The 16,241-nt window shown below is 51.6% G+C and overlaps 2 protein-coding genes across 6 annotated transcripts in view; one reads left to right on the forward strand and one right to left on the reverse strand.

Annotated features, from left to right (window-relative positions):
• The window catches only part of LOC116427318 (Mediator complex subunit 20), a 92,819-nt gene that overhangs the window by 58,406 nt on the left and 18,172 nt on the right, over window positions 1-16,241 (reverse strand). The gene's annotated exons all lie outside the window — the stretch shown is intronic.
• LOC116427315 (facilitated trehalose transporter Tret1-2 homolog) overlaps window positions 1-16,241 on the forward strand; it is a 68,964-nt gene that overhangs the window by 48,175 nt on the left and 4,548 nt on the right. For all 3 annotated transcript variants that reach the window (XM_076370256.1, XM_076370257.1, XM_031977502.2), the window contains one exon: window positions 11,105-11,206. In XM_076370256.1, coding sequence (XP_076226371.1) covers window positions 11,105-11,206 — 102 coding nt within the window. The remainder of the gene's footprint in view (window positions 1-11,104; window positions 11,207-16,241) is intronic.

Genomic DNA, 16,241 nt, shown 5'->3' on the forward strand with positions numbered 1-16,241 from the left:
ATACCCGGTCTCCCGTAGCCGCGATAACGCCCCGACTGCACAATGCTCAATGGAAGAAACCAAAAGCGCGATTGCCATTGTGACGCCGACACGGAGAACGTTGTTCTCGGCAGTTATCTATCGGTGTCGATGGTGGGAAAACGCGAACGGTGCGCGACCTTCGCATCGATCGATTGATTCTGCTCGTTGAAATTTTCAAAAAGATATCGAATTTCCGAATAAACTTGTCCAATGAAAGGATCAAAGGATAAAAGAGTAGATGGTCGCGTTACTCGAGTAAAAAGACATCGACTCTGACCGAGACAGCTGTCGAACGACGAACGACAAGTGTCGAAGAGAGATATAATATTTGGTTGTTGCGGTGAACGATGTAAATGTTCTCGAGACGGATGGCGCGGGCGGGAAGAACGTGTCGTATCGTAACAAGCGCGGAACGCCGACTATTACCCCAACGAGGAAATATCGATCGATGACCGTCGATGGGGAGGACGCTCGCAGACGATTCGCCTCTCATAAAAGCCGATTATTTATTCGAGTCGACGAACACTCGTCCACTCGTTCCACATTTAGAGTATCCCGTCTGCGGTGCTAGTGAACGACTTCCGTTGCTGCGCGAACGGGACATTCGACTTTAATCTGCGTGACAGCCGATGTCACCGCGTCAGTTTTGCTTTCGAAAATCAAGGAGAAGCCTTTCTTGGCACTGCCCGAGCCCCGCCATTCCGAACAGTGTACATACAATGTAGTAGGTATAGACGTATGAATTCTACCTTTTTCACGGGTCTATCGTCGCCCGATAGTTTCGCCAGCATGTCTGGTGAGCGTTAAGTACTCTGCGCGCAACTACCTACACAGTCTGCTTCGGAACAGATGAATGCGATTAATCGGTTGCTTTCCATTATACTTGGACTTGAATGTTACATTACATTATATTAGGATTAATTCCTCTCGAGGCATTATGTAAAAATTCACCGTAGCCCGGTGCCGAAGGTAAAAACGGACACGTTTCACAGACTCCCGCGTTCCATATTTATAGCGTTCGAATCGTGCGTTGTTGGGCCTAATGAAAATTTAACCAAGTCGGTCAGAGGAACGAGATCCGCGAGTGCCTCTAGTTTCGTGTGTAAATACGAGAGGCACGCGACACCGGAAGAAGAGGAGTGGGACCGGTTGGTTCGGTGATGCGACACCGGTGGGCGTCTTCGAATGCATTTCGGTGTCTGTTGGCGAGCTGGTTCGCCGAAAACCGCGGCAGAGAGCCGATCGCGTCCCCGCGTGTTTGCGCCCGGGATTTCCGTGTTCCTCCGCAGTCTTCGCGAAGAGCAGCCGAGCAAAGTGATTCGGCCGCCGCCAAATATTTGCCCGCGACAGAGAATAAGGGAATAGGCGAATCGGAACGAATCTACAGGACTTTTCCGTGCTCGGCTACCGGAACATTACCATCGTAATTTCTCCGACAAAGCGACGCCAAAGAGAAACCACGATCCGGCGACTTATTGCAGCGTTACCTTTCGCGAAACAACCGCCGCGTCGGCTGGGTTTTCAATCCCCGATAACTGGATCTTTCGTACGCGCCGCCCCTAGTATACATCGAATGAACGTTAAGGGGGTTAAACCGTATTTCCGGATAAGTCACAATTCGATTTGGAGACGGCCGGTCGTTGGTTCCACATGTGCGATCAATTTATCGTGATTTCGCTGTGAACCAACGTTTCGTTTCGTTTCGTTTCGTTTCGTTTCGTTTCGAAGCAACCTATCGAAATTTCATCATTCCTCCAATGGTATTCCTATACTTGGAATATGGATCACGGTGAAATTTTCAACTGAAAGTTCGAATAATGCCATCGCCGAGCTACGGTATCGTCTTAGCAATTTTCTAGTAGTTTTCTCAACATGTACTCTTCCTCGAAGTGAAACGAACGAAATTAGACGAACCAACCCCTGCGGTGAATCCGTTTATTCCGATATTTCCGATATTCCCCGGTCTCGCTGGATCATCGCCGCAGCTCCGCGCTCCGCGCTCCGAAATACCGATCGAACAGAAATGTTTTCGCCGGGTGGAACCACGGTCCCGATTCGACCGCGAAACATCCGTCCAATTTCGCGGACAGGCGTCGTAATTCGAACTGGAAACGGTCGCAATGGCAGCGACGACACTCCCGGGTTCGGTTGGACGTCGGATGTCACGATTACGTCGGAATGGAACAGCCATTCGAATGGAAACGGAAATACAGTGGACAACGATCCGAAAGTTTTTCAAGAAAAACTTGTCCGCCTTACTCGGAGAACCTATACCATTTTATTTCTTTCTTATTAGACAAACTTTTCTTATTATAGAGAAACTAACTTGAAACTATCTTCCCATGTGCACGTGTGCGCGTGTTCTTTGAAAGACGCGAAGACGTTTCTATCGACAAAGGTTCGCTACTCTTTGTTCGTTTCACGAGTAAACGCTTCCTTTAGCGTGTTCTTCCGATTAGGAAATAATCTGTGAAAATGGGCATTTGCAGAGGAACTCGTAGCTTCCCGGTCATCCGGTAGAAACCGCTGTGCTTCTGCCCCGAATTCGTAGCGACGCGTACAGGGAATAATAGAAGCTCGCCGGTATAACCCTAGAAATGCAGCACGCAGGGAGGAGCGAAGGGCGCGCAGAGGCAGCGTCCTCCCTGGCGACAGAGAAATTACATCGTGCTACATCGTGTTACGTGCGCTGTAAACGATACCTTCGGCCACGCCGGCAGAATGCGAAACGAGGCTCCACCGACGTTGTCCGGCGACGATCTAACGGTGTCCGTGAAATGCGAAACACCCGCGAATTCGACGATCCCTATAGGATTTGCGAGCACGTAGTCGGGGGACCGGAAGCAACGCGATCCTTCGATCCTTCCCAACGAACGCGTTATTATTGTCATTTCGAGCTGGGTAACAGCCACACACGATGGAGCATCTTGGAAGGAAACTGAACCAGGAGCAACCTTAAAAACGAGTCCCGTCTACGCTTTCGACGTATCCTATTATCGAGGGAGCAGACGGTTCGGAGAACTGAATTCTTTAGATAAGAATCTTTGAGAAAGCGAACGTTTCAATGTCGTACGTGTCGCGTAGAAAGTTGCATTCTTCGATACAACAAACGAATAATTTGTCGTTTCCTCGCAGGAGGAAATTAGGAGAGAAGAAGCGAATACGCGTTCCGGCATTGGCGCAACTTCGAAGCGAGCTCGCTTCGAGCCCGAGCCGACCGGGTGCTGATAGGAGAACCGATTGGTTAATTAATTACGGCCGCGGGGACGTTCTCGGTTTTATTGGCAGTCCGTTATCTCTTTCCAACTCGTTCGGTCGTTTTGGTCGGTCTGGAATCGGTGGCGAGACGGAAAGAGCTCTCTCAAGGGTATCGGGTTCCCTTCCAAGGCTAATTTTCAATTCACATTAATACTTGTTTCCGTGGGCGTGTCTGGTCTCGGTTACTTCTGAATTCATGAATTCCGTGACGTCTTTCTTTCTTTCTTTCTTTCTTCCTTCCTTCCTTCGTTTTTCTCTTTCTTTGGTTCGTCCGTCGTGTGTACGTTGACACCGAGGTGTAGGTACTATTGGCAGTCTCGGTACCGAGGCACGCCGAACAGAATAAGCAGTTAAATTAGAGATTCAGTGTCGCGTATCCTGCAATTTGCTTCATCGGAACAAGGGGATAAGCTGTCGTTACTATTATTTTAATGCGGCTTTCAGCTTTTAGACGACCGATGGAACGAAAAAGAAAACTGAAACTGAGAAAAGTGTTTAATCGTAGAGTCGACTTTGGTATTTCGTAAGCTGCTTTCGAAAAGTTTCTTTCCTCGGATTTCTTCAGATTGGAAGAAACAACAAGCAACGACAAGAAGGCGAATGTCGCGGAAATCCCGGCGAATCTGGAAAAGACTAGGTCTCTCGAAGTGGCGCGTGGCGAAAGTTCCCTTCGGCCCTGCAAGGAACCCGGGGTGTTATCTAAACGGTCGTCAAGCCGTGTCGTCGGGAAACTTCGTAATAATAGAGCGGGAAATCGAGAGGGAAGCTTGCCGGCGCGGGCGCGGGCGCGGGCGCACGGTTTCGGCCGAGAGAGGGAAAAGAGAAACAGGCGGAGCTGAGTAGAGCGGAGAAGAGGTTTTCAGCTGTCTAGAGCCGGTCCGGTGGAAGTAACACGGCACGTGGCACCGCCACGCAAGCTATTCTCGGCTCGGATTTCTGCCGGCAGCTTCTTTTTGGTCGCGGCGGGAGAACAAAAGCCTGCGGCGGACGGGTTCCACTCGCGATCGCTGCGCGAATCCCTCGCGAATACAGAAGACATCGATAGCACCGGAATACCGTACGCTCATCTACTTTTTTCCACGGGGTTGCTATTCTCCGGACGGTTCTGGGCTCTCGGGGACACCGCGAGTGCGCGGACCACCTCGAAATAGATCCCGACGAAAACGGGTAAGGTTACGGGACGATGATTTATGGTTCGTTTCGACGCTGTACACACGCCGTGGAAGGACACTTTGTATTATTCATAGTCGTGCGAGCGCGGCTCAATCCGAACCAAGGTCTCGAATTAATGATACGCCGCGTCGCGATAACGATTATGCAGGAGAAACGCATAAAAGACGCGGCGCGACGCGACGCGTACACTGTAATGAGACGCTCCCCGTCCTTCTCGGTGACTACCATAAACACCAACCGACTCGCCCCTTTCTTTACTAGACCACGTGACAAAGGTACACGCGTCGACGAGTACTCGCTCCGTGTAAACGAGTAGACGAGTATTTGAAAAATACTCTTCCGAAACGCAGGATCGAACTGTTGGTCCTTAATCGTCCTTCGTGATCCTTTCAAAGGTTCCGGAAACATACGAAGGGGATTGTTCAGGGGTCTAGACTCTAGATTCTAGAGGCCAAAAAAGATCAGGAAGAGAGGAAAGACTGGTGAGCCACGGTCGTAACTCGAGTCGAGTTCTGGTCATCACGCGAGCAAGTTTCAAGCCGAAATGCATCGCGTGACTCGAGGATCCCGAGGGTACGTTTACCTCGGGATCGAATCATCTCGCTGCCGATTCATAATTCCTCGAGAATTTATAGCTGTGGATCTCCCTCGATTCGTGCTCCTTTTCCTTTCTCTCTCTCTCGTCGTCGTCGTCGTCGTCGTCGTCGTCCCATTTCAGTCGAGTCGAACTCTCGACGAGTTTTCCTTGTAATTGCTCGCAAAAGCGGTCGCGTTTCGACAAGTATTCCCAATGTATCGCAGTTTCGCGATTAGAAATAAATTCCAAATAACCACTGCAGAGATTCGACGCGTTCAAAGAATATATTCGACGAAGTAACTGGACGGGGATCGATTGTTCGTTTGGTATTAATCGACTTTGGCTCGGAGTATTATTACCTCGGTCCGTTGCAATCGCAGAATTGCCTTTGATATCTAAAGAAAGCTGCAGTCAAAGGAGGTGTCGCAAATTACCGAGAAAATAAATATTTTCCCAGGTATATCCGCAGCAAATCGTCGGGCACGATTGCTTATTCGGCAGTCTTTTATTTCGCTACTCGGCGGCGTCGTTACGAAAGAAGACGGTACACGAGCGAGCATTTGGAAAAACGAGGAGAAACCAAGAGAAACGAGGAATAAACGAGGAAGGAGGAGGAAAGAAAGAGGCAAAGAGCTAGGGGGAGGCTGACGAAAAAAGGACGGTGTCGGGAAGGCGGTGAAATATGGCGGACAAATTGGTCGGTTGCTTTAGGCGGCCACAGTTGAATACAGATATTCATAGCCACTTGACCCGAATGCGCGGGAAAAGCAGGGGAACAGGCGCGGCAGCCTAATAAAACCTAAAATGCGGGGTGTAAGCTGCGATTCGTTACTTCACCCGGTAGCGCGCGCTGAGCGTTCCCTCCCTTTCGATCGACGCGTCTTCCACCCGGTCGCTCTTACGACCGTCGTCGTAATTCCTCTTTACGAGGAATCGCGGAATCTGTATCTGGAAATATCAGACGTTTGCTCGACTGCCGCACAGATTTCACCGCCACCGACGTTATCCTAATAAAATCGTATCGCGGACAAACGCGTTCCCTCGAATTATCTGGTTCTTATCTAGTTCTAGTTTTACAAAACTTGCCCGTCACGAATCATGGGAAGACCAAAGTTCCTTACCGTCGAGACTACTCTGCGCGTATTGCTCCAAGAAAGCGAGCGTGTCATTTTAGATGGAAAAATTGACAAGACTTCAGAGAATCTAGTTCGAAGTCTATTAGAAAAAATGTAACGCGTGCCGACGCTGCGAGGCAATATCGCGCGCGCACCGCTCAACCGTGAAGGGTTAATCGGACGCGGTGACGCGGTGACGCGGAGACGCGGAGTATCGTGTCTCTAATTAATTGGCGCGAGTTGAAAGGCCGACTCGCGATTAAGTAAACGCGATATTATCTTGTCCGGGGGACTGATGACGGTGCCCGGGCCAATAATATTCACAATATTTAATTAACATCGTGGGCGAGCGAGCAGATAGGGAGCAAACGGTGGCCGCGCAAACTGGTTGAACGATTTCGCGCCAGTTCAGCCGGTGAATATTAATTAGAATATCTCCATCTTTCTCGTTTTCTTTTTGTTGGCTCGATCCGTATCGTACCAGCGGAACCAGCGAGCGGCACCGAACGACACCGAACGACACCGAACGGCAACGAGCAAACCAGAAAAAATCTCGATAGGTTGCCGAACGAGATTAAACGACCGTCCTTGGCCGCGGGGTTCTCTTTCGCAGCTTGTAATTTCATAAATCGATCCACGCGCCGCGCTCGCACTCGATGGGATCCCTGTTTTCGTTAAAAACGGGTACTCGTTCTCTCGGCCCCTGCCGATCCTCTGCCTCGCCACCGCTAATGAAATCCGTTCTCGGAAGCCCGGCTCGTAAAGGCCGAGAGAACGAGCGCCGGGGAGCGAAATTAAAAGCTGTCCATAGCGACGCCCGCGCCTCTTAATCGATTTCCCGGAGACCGCTGCTCGCGGCTGGATGCGAGACGCCGCGCGGTCAGGGTAGGCACTTACTCGGCTAGCGGATACCGCGAGAGATCTTTCGCGTGTCTCTCGGAAAGCCTTGATCGTTCGCACGGACGGCTGTTCCAGTTTCCGTCGCTGCTCGCCGCGCGTGTCCCGGGCCGCGTTCTCCTTCGACAAGGCAACGCGCGCCGAATAGATTCGATCGTTTTCTTCCTGATTCTCTTCTTCTTCAACTTCCGGAACACAGGTACACACCTTACGTAGGGCCTTAGCGACCTACTCCAACAGGACCGAAACCTCCGAGTACAACATTTGAAATAACAGGTTTCCCGTTGACGAGAAACGAACAACCAATTAACCGCATGACTCCGCTTAACCGGATTATTTCAGCAACGATCGGCCGAAGGCGCAGAGAAATTTCGTGGTTCCCGTCGAAGAGCAACGGAGAAGAAGAAGGAAATTTATTGGGATTATCGCGCGCTTTACACACGGATTACGCGATGCCGAGTCCCGATGCGATGGGGTCGATTCGAGAGATCGATCGATCGCGAACGGTGAGGGAACGTGGGCTGGTACGCTCGCGTAGCTAGTAATTGTCGGACACAAATTGGTTTGTCACGATAAATCAATGCGCGGAGCGAGCGTCGCGCGTTGTCCGTCGCTCGATCGAAGGATAAGAAGACCTGCCCGACACGTACTTTTCGCACGAATCTGGATTCTCTTTCTGCATTATCGTCGCGATCCGTCCCGCGTCAATTAATAGGCGTATCGGCCTATCGGACGTTAGCGCCGAGATCGAGGAGCCGTAATCGAACGGCTTTCCGCTTCGCTTAGAGACCGCGCATTCGCTCGATTATGGAAACCACCTCTTCGTACCCTGTACACGCGCGACCGGTTCCGCGATCGATCAATCCTTCGATTTCGTTCCGTTACCTTCTACCGTTTATTATTGTTTTTCTTTGCTTCTTGTTTCGCCGTGCCGTTTCAGACATTCGAACGGCCTTTTAATGCGACATTTCGATCGACCCACGATAAGAAACCTTTGAGACGGACAGTTCTGAGGTACACTCGAAAGATCTTCGCTCGAAAGAAACTATTTTGCTGTATCTCGAGAAATTGATTCTTGCCGATATTACACTGCGAAACTAGTTGGTTTCTTGGCCGGTTCCTTGTGTTTAGCGAGAAGAAGGACGACTCGGTTTATCGGTGCTATCAGCAATTAAACCACGTTTCTCTCGGCAGGGAGCGATCCGAAAGCAACGAGTCCAAACCCCCGAAGCGTTGCGGCAGCGATTCCCTGGAGCCAGGCATCTCTTATTAAATCTCGTCCAGAAATTACGATTAACCGTGCACTATCGTGGCGTCGGAGCTCCTTCGAGGCGCATACTTTGGCTTTATCCGAGAGTAACGTCTAACAGAAAATATTATGCGCCCCCTAGCCCGTGTGCACGCCCGTGTGCACGCCCGTGTGCGCCGCGCAATATTCTCTCGAATTCAGATTCATCTATTCAGATTAATCCTCGGCTAGCCCCGTCCCGGCCGCCGCATAAATCTTCCGCTTCCTTTTCATTTTCCGCAGCCTTCGAGCCTTCGGGATAACGCGCTCTCCTCTACCGACGCGGTGTTCTCCGATTTTCCCCGGGTTTCCCGGGGAGGAGCGCTCGTCCTCGTTACAAGGATTACACGATGCGGCCGGCTTAAAAATCCTCGGGGCTCGGCGTTACAGCTGTTTGCCGCAGAGCCGAGGAGAACCTCGAAAGATCTCCGCGGGGGAACTCGTGGATCGGTTTTACCGCGGTCACGACGTAATTCGATTTTCAAACGACAATTTACATGGCGGCGACGGGAGCCCGACCCTCCTCGATTGAAATTCCTCGGGAGCCGGCGCGATAACAGCGTCGTAGCCGTGGTCGACGCCGCCAGCCATCCCTCTCGATTAGTCACCCAAATCGGTTTCGATACGATCGTTCGAGAGACCGAGCGCTCTTCCCGACCGCCCGAGGATATTGATTTCAGCCCGTGATTCGTCCAGGACGCGGAGAGCTCGCGGAGAGCTCGCCAGGACCCGGCGGCGAGTTCTCGCCAGGACAAATCCCTACCGACTGGGGCTGGGGGGGGGGGGGCTGGTGAAAACGTGGGAAATCACATCTGAGGGGACCCGCCGAGCTTACCGCCTATCTCGTCGGTTATTGAAAATCGGTTGTTCTCTCCTAGCTTTCTCGAAATGTAGGCTGAAAGACGGACTACTCGAGGAGACGATCGGGTCGCGTCGAATCGATCGAGAACGCGTGTTCATCGATTCTCGCTGATGTTCTTCGGCGGTCGGTGCCGGAGAGAATCGTTTACTCGTCGGAAACTGCTCGGAGAGGTTGGCCAGTGCGGTCCGATCTGGCGACGCAAGTTACTTTTCTTTTCGAGCGACGCTTGCAACGGCTGCATATTGCTTGTAGCGTTTAAAAATTAGCCGAGACAAGAATGGGGACTGGTAAATACGATCAACACTGACCGCTGTGCCGCACGGAACGTTTAGATAGAAGAACACCGAGAAGAAGAAGGCAGAGCAACCGTGAACAATTTACCTCGCGCACTGTACAATCCCAGAGGCCGTACTATCGACATCTTAATTATAACAACTATCTTCCTCTCTCCGCGTAGTCTATAATTATCCAACCCCTAGCGCGATGCAAGAAACTCCCATTGCAATAACTAATCCCCTGAAAAATCCACGTATGCCGAGACCAGCTGGAAACAGTGAGACACCCTACGAAACGAGTCACGCCTCCTAAATTTCCTTATCGAGGAGCAACAACCCGCCGCTAGGTATATGCCGCAGCCACGCGATAAATCATCCAGCAAATTCCGCATCGAATATTTTTCTCGAATCTCGGGGAACGCGAAGGAGGGAAAGGAGGAAGGGGGAAGGGGGAAGGAACACGGGGATCGAGCGAAATTTTGTCACGGCAGAGTTCGGTCGGACCGCCGTAAATCGCGAAAGGCGTGAACTGGCGGACAGGACAGGTCGAACAACCGTTACCATCGTTCATTCGATATCTAGGGGAATGCGGCTCGGGTCTCGCCGCGTGTCCAATATCGTCTGGGAGGTAAATGCACTCTCCCTCGCCCCCCTAACTTGACAGCGTGCCACGACAGTGCCCAACGATCGGATCTGCCCGACCGAAACTCGCTCGTCAGGTGTATACGAACAAGCGAGCGGGCAGTAATCCCCGCTCGTAACCGGAATCAGCGAGACGCGTAGACCTCGTGCTCGTGGATTTAGACGTAACGAGCGTCGGCCGAGCGACCCGACGGCCTGTCAAACGCGAAAAACTCGCTCGCCGCGACACGGAGGCCGCGTGGGCGCCACAATCGGCCGTACCACTCGAGGACAATTATCCGTGGCCCGGCTTCTCCCTAGACAATGGTTCCTTCGGCTGGTCTTATCGTGGGCCGGCGACTCGCGCCCAACTTCCTCGCCCTTTCCCTCTTTTGTAATTTCCGACGATGCTCGTAAAGTTTCCGCCGCGGCGACCGTGTTTCCGCCACGGGCTTTCAATTAGAATCGACGCGAGCGAGCGAACCAACGGCGGCCGGTTTACGACCGCCGCGGATACGGATCACCCTCGACCGAATCAGCTATCACGGGTTAATTTCTGTGTACAAACAACGAAAACAATGCGCCGCCGGACCGTTGATACTCGGACCGTGTTGCGACCGCGGGCCAGATAAACGGAGAACCAACGCTAATGGCGCTCAGCGACACGGTAGACAGTCGTGACTAATCCCGTGCAGGGGACTCTATCGCCGGCTGAATTCCCAGTGAAAAATCAAACTTCCTATTGGTTCGCTCTTGGCTAGGTCTTGGCTAGGTCTTGGCTGGGTCTTGGCTAGGTCGATAGAGAAATGGTTCGTGAGGCGTTCGACCTGGTGCGCTGGAAGGGAATTGTTCTCGGAAGCGCGGCCGTTCGGACGTGTGTACGGCGGTGAGCAGTTGACGGAAAAGGGATCGCGGGAGGGAAACCGAGATTGCTCTGCTTGTCGTTACACACGCGCATCCATACGAATATACCGTGGCAACGTTCCTATTTCGTAATCTATGCTATTTCGATTGCAGGTAACTACCGTGCCGGACGAGGGTGAGCACAGTTTCAAGATGCCCAGGGCTTCCGTGGTGCACATGACGTCGACAGCGACGAGGCCGCAGCACATGTCTCAGGTACTCGTCTCTTTCTATCGGTCCGATTAATCGCGTTTCACCGATTCCCAAAGTCGAGTTATTACTCTGATTTAGTATCGTTGAATGGCCTCGGTGGAATATTTAAAGGCAGCTTCAAAGGATCCCAATCCCATCCGATCGCAATTATTAGCAGGAGGAACTTCCCGACTACAACCCAGGCGATTCGCATCCCCCGACGTACCCGTGTTCTCGTGTTCCCGTCGGTTCTCGAATAAGCCAAATCCAGCGAGCGGGCCGAATCTTTCCTTCTTGGCATGGCTCCATATTGATATGCAAATACCAAAGATAGCTGCGAGCTTAATTGAGTGGTTCAACTTAAAATGCATATCGAGCGTCCAGGCGGCAGACTCGAGTTACCTCTCTCTTTTTCACTGATCTACCATCTATCCGTCTACCTACCTATCTATCTACCTACCTACCTACCTACCTACCTACCTACCTACCGACCTACCTACCTACCTCTATTTTATCCTCAATTTTTCTTTGCACTTTTCATAAAGACGCAGCACCGAAGCAGCCTGGACTGACCAGTGATTTTCATAATATCTCCGTTACAAAGACTTTGAAAAGTTCTCTTTCGTTTCTCTTTTTCCTCCCTTTAATCCACTCCTTCCTTCGTTCCTTCCGTCATCGTTCGTCGGCGTTCCCCTTTCGCTCGAGGTCGGCCAACAGTTTTAAGCTAATGGCTCTCTCGGTTAACTCCGACCTAACTCAGGCACATCCTTTCCCGGCGTGGCTCCGCGCAAACGAGCTTTTAACGTCGTGCCCCTTACCAGAAGAAACGCACGGGATACCCCCATGCACACAGGCGCGCACACTCGCACACATCGTCCGAGAAATTCATACTCTCCCGAGAATCGTTCGGTTGAATTTTCAGCGTCCCGACACCGGGTGTTCCATTTGCACCGGGCGTTTCACCCGATTCGCCCTCGCCGGCCGCGATGCTCGCCAAGTTTTACGGCGCGTCGCTCGCCCGAGAAATTCGTGCACTCGTGATAATTGTAAACGATGAAATGCAACGGCGACCATGTCGTATGTATACGTTCGTTTGATTCTTTTCGTTGCTGCTCGAGCAAGGTGTCTTATAGCAGTGAATTTAAAACGGCACCGATATTTCTGGGCTAGATGAAATCGGACGTCCCGGGACGCGATACAAATCCATTTAACCGGATCGAGAAGGTGAGCAACTGGGTATTTCAGTATCATCGAATGCAGGTGATGCGTCAAAGCGGGGCACGCCGCGGGTAGAAATTAGCCAGGATCCGTTCCCTGGCTCGCAGCCTCTCGAACTTTGACGTTGTCCATTATAGACCGATTAGACGGGCGAAGATAATCGCATCCACCGTGCGTGGCACGGCTCCCGTGTATCCGTGTTATTGGCATCCGCGCGGAAACCGGAATCTGGATCCGTTACAGCGGCTGCGGAACTGAACACGGCTACCCCCCGTCGTACGGTTTATCGTTCCAGTTACCAAGTTGTTTACCCCTTTGTCACGCCTAAGCCGTCAGTTTCCACGCGGATTTCTTTTTCGAATCCTTCGGAGATCGTACGCCTCGGGATTACAACGTTGTACCGAAAGAATTTCAAAACACCGAATCTTTCCATCTGTCTGGTAATACGGGGAAACACGTTTCTCCAATTCCCTTACCACTAGACTCGTAGAGATCGCGAATCACCGAGCGAAAATCTATTCCGTTGGAATGCATCGTTGAAATTTTCAAACGATTCATCGAGTGACCCGTCGATGAATTTTTCTCACCGTTTCACCCTAAATCGGAACAAGTTGATCGTTTTTCCGATTGTCAATTTTTCCTAGCGACGGCAACCTCCGTCCACGGACTTTGCGTCCACCTAGCGCGTTAACTCGTTATCGATGTTCCGAAATACCGTTGACGACCAACGAGAGAGCAGATGTCGCGAACTAGGAAAATCCGAAAGTTTACAGAGTAAGAGCGCAGTAAGAGCGCAGTAAGAGCGCAGCGAGGGCGCAGCTGTTAACCGAACAATATTTCCGAACAGCGTTCGACCGTTGCGATGGTAATAAACGAGAGAAAAGTTTCACGAAGGAACAACGAACGAGAGAGTTCCATGGCGGGAACGCGGTCGCAGTGGCGAGCGACGGTAACGGTGTAACTCCGCGTGCTTATTATCGGGGTCCTCGTAGCTCGCGCGAGCGGTCCCGACGGACACGCGCGACGTGCCGCGACTGTAAACAGTCCGAGACCGTCGCGGATGTTGCGCGCGTTCGAAGAGCAAGCGTCGAAAATCGTTGACACGCGTTCGCCTCGGATCACCGGCTGCTCGCGACCATTGCTGCGGCGCGATGTCATCGAAGGTTCGCAACAGTCTAGGCAATTAATCTACAAGTATCGTAGCGTACTCTCCGTTTCCTCAGCTCTGCCTTCCTAATTCTCTTCTATTCGAGACTGTTGTAGATTTCCTATTTTCCAATTTCCTATTATATATGTAAGACAGGTAAGGATTAGGCAATTAGGGACACAGACGGAGAGGTAGAAAGAGAGAGAGAGAGAGAGAGAGAGAGAGCTGACGGGGCTGAACAATATAATTGAGGAGATTTCTGAAATGATCAACTGAAAACGGTATCTGACAGTAACGAATCGGCAAGCGATTAAATTTCTCAAGTTTCCATAACAATGCCTGCCCAACCATCCGACAGCAGGAACGCTCCACAAACACCGAAAGACGCGCACTCGTTCGAACGCGAGAAGAATCGTACAGCAGCTTCTCTCTCGTTAGCATACGGAGCCCAACTAGCGATAAAAGGTTCCCGATAACGAATCGACGTGTAATCGGATCGGGAAGCGTCAGACACGACCACGCGTCATTGTTCGAGAATCACGCGGCGCGAGTCGGCTACCTAGGGAGCGTTACAGTTTTCGCGCGTTCAGGGGAGATAGGTAGAAACGCGGTCGATTGGAAAGCGGCACGCGACCCACGCATTATTGTTTGCAAACGGTTAGATCGAGCCGCGGACGGCGTGCGGCGACGACGATGGAAAGGCTGGCCAAGGCGACGCGTGTAATCGCGCATAATACGCCTCGTCCAGCGTCCGTTTATCGCATTAGAGTATTGCTCAGGAGAGTGGAGCGCGAGATATTGAAAGTCTATGGAAATTTACGTGGGATCGGCGCCGGCAGTTTCTTTTGAAATTCCTTGAATCCAACCTAGGAACGCGTAACCTCTTTCAAGGTATACGCGTAACATACTACGATATACCAGATACAGATATACCGATGAAATTTATCCGGCATTAGAAGACTATTTTCACAAAAGTCGTTTCACTCGAAGGGAAATTTCAAACGGAACAAGATCATTTTCAACATTTCGAAAAAGCATCGCGGAACGATTCGGAATTATTCGTCGAATACTCGAACGGAAATATTCTCCTTTCCGTACAGACCTGTGTACCCTGTGTGCCATTACATGCAGGATCTCGGACGCGCGAATGTGCTCGATAAAGGCGCGGGCGATGCGAGTCGCGCGCACGATGGCCAGAGTTTAATATGAAATATCGAGAGAATTTTCCAGCAGGTGCTTCTGACACGGCTTTACGGATTCCGCGGGAAAACCGGTCGGTACACGCGGGACACGTGACACGGTCCGCGATCGCATTTGCAATTTTTCTGAGCTCTTTTTCGAGCATGTTCGCCGCGCGACCCAAGATTTACTGCCCGACCACTGTCGCGTATCCCCTAACGGAGGAATCGATTAATAACGCGTTCGTCTCGGAGAATCACTCCGATAGCGAAACACTCCGATCGCAGTCGCAATCGCGATCGCGATCGCGTTAGGAGACCGCGGCCCGATAATGCGGGCGAACCCGATAATACGAAAATTCGATTCCCCTCTGCGCGGCCGTAATTTAATGTCCGGCTAATTTAATTTCCTCCTCTTTTCCTGGCCCGTTAATGCACTTGTACGCGCGGAGCGATCATTTCTGTCGCGCGACACGATCCCTGGTCGCGTCAATTGCATAACAATTACAGGCACACCCTGCGTTATTCGCCTGTTACGGGCTCGAGCGATAACTCTTCTGGCACGTTTCGTTTTCGATGGATCGTTTTCCCACGGAATCGCGACAGGCCAGGAGAGAAACCGAACCTCGACACGCGTATTATCGTCGTTGATGTCATCTCTATTTCTCTGGTTCGCAACCTAGAGAGCAGCGGGCGCGGCATAGCGGAGCCGGTGGACGCGCGGATAACGGTGCAACAGGGCGAGTTTCGCGCGCAAGAACCATCGGTGGCCGCAATTTACGCGTGAAACGAATTTTCAGTATGTCAGCGTACCAGGTGAGCACGGTATGCGCGATTAGCGGTGAAAAGTATTTCGTTCGACTGGTTACCGTGTCGAGTAGCCGGAACTTATCTGAATCGGGACCTACGAGGTTCGTTGCAGATTACTTTAGGAGCATGATACACGATACCGGTGACTGTTGACCTGCGAGACCCGGACTAAAGAATTTTGCGCCACTGCAATGCGATACTGTTGGCTAGGAATTTATGACGCTGGTCCAGGCTGTTGGAACTTGGGTAAACGGACTTTGGGCTTACGTCATCGGATACTAGTGTTTTCAAACCTGATGCGCGTGTCCTGGGACCTACGGAACTTTATCCTGTGGGTCAGGGACTCGGCTACACGGTTGGCCTCTTCCGGGGCGAGGCGGCAAAGTCGGCAAAGTCGGCAAAGTCGCCAAAGTCGGTACTGGCCAAGGGGCCAAGGGGAATCGGTCGACTCGGCCAATAACGAGGACGCGCCGAGACCAACAGCCTAACGAACTGACAAACTGACAAACTGACAACGGTCGGTCGACGTCTCCCCTTACCCCTGCACCCATTTAGCCCCAAGATCGAGGCTCGGTACTTGGCCTCGGAACGAATACATCTACGATATTCGTGTCTTTTATTTTTATTCTTCGTAGAAATGTTTTCACATCGTAATACCACGGTTCGCAAGCACTCTTCGAAACAACGAACGCACGATACCACGTAC

The sequence above is a fragment of the Nomia melanderi genome, chromosome 8 (assembly GCF_051020985.1).
Source record: "Nomia melanderi isolate GNS246 chromosome 8, iyNomMela1, whole genome shotgun sequence".
Lineage (NCBI taxonomy): Eukaryota > Metazoa > Arthropoda > Insecta > Hymenoptera > Halictidae > Nomia > Nomia melanderi.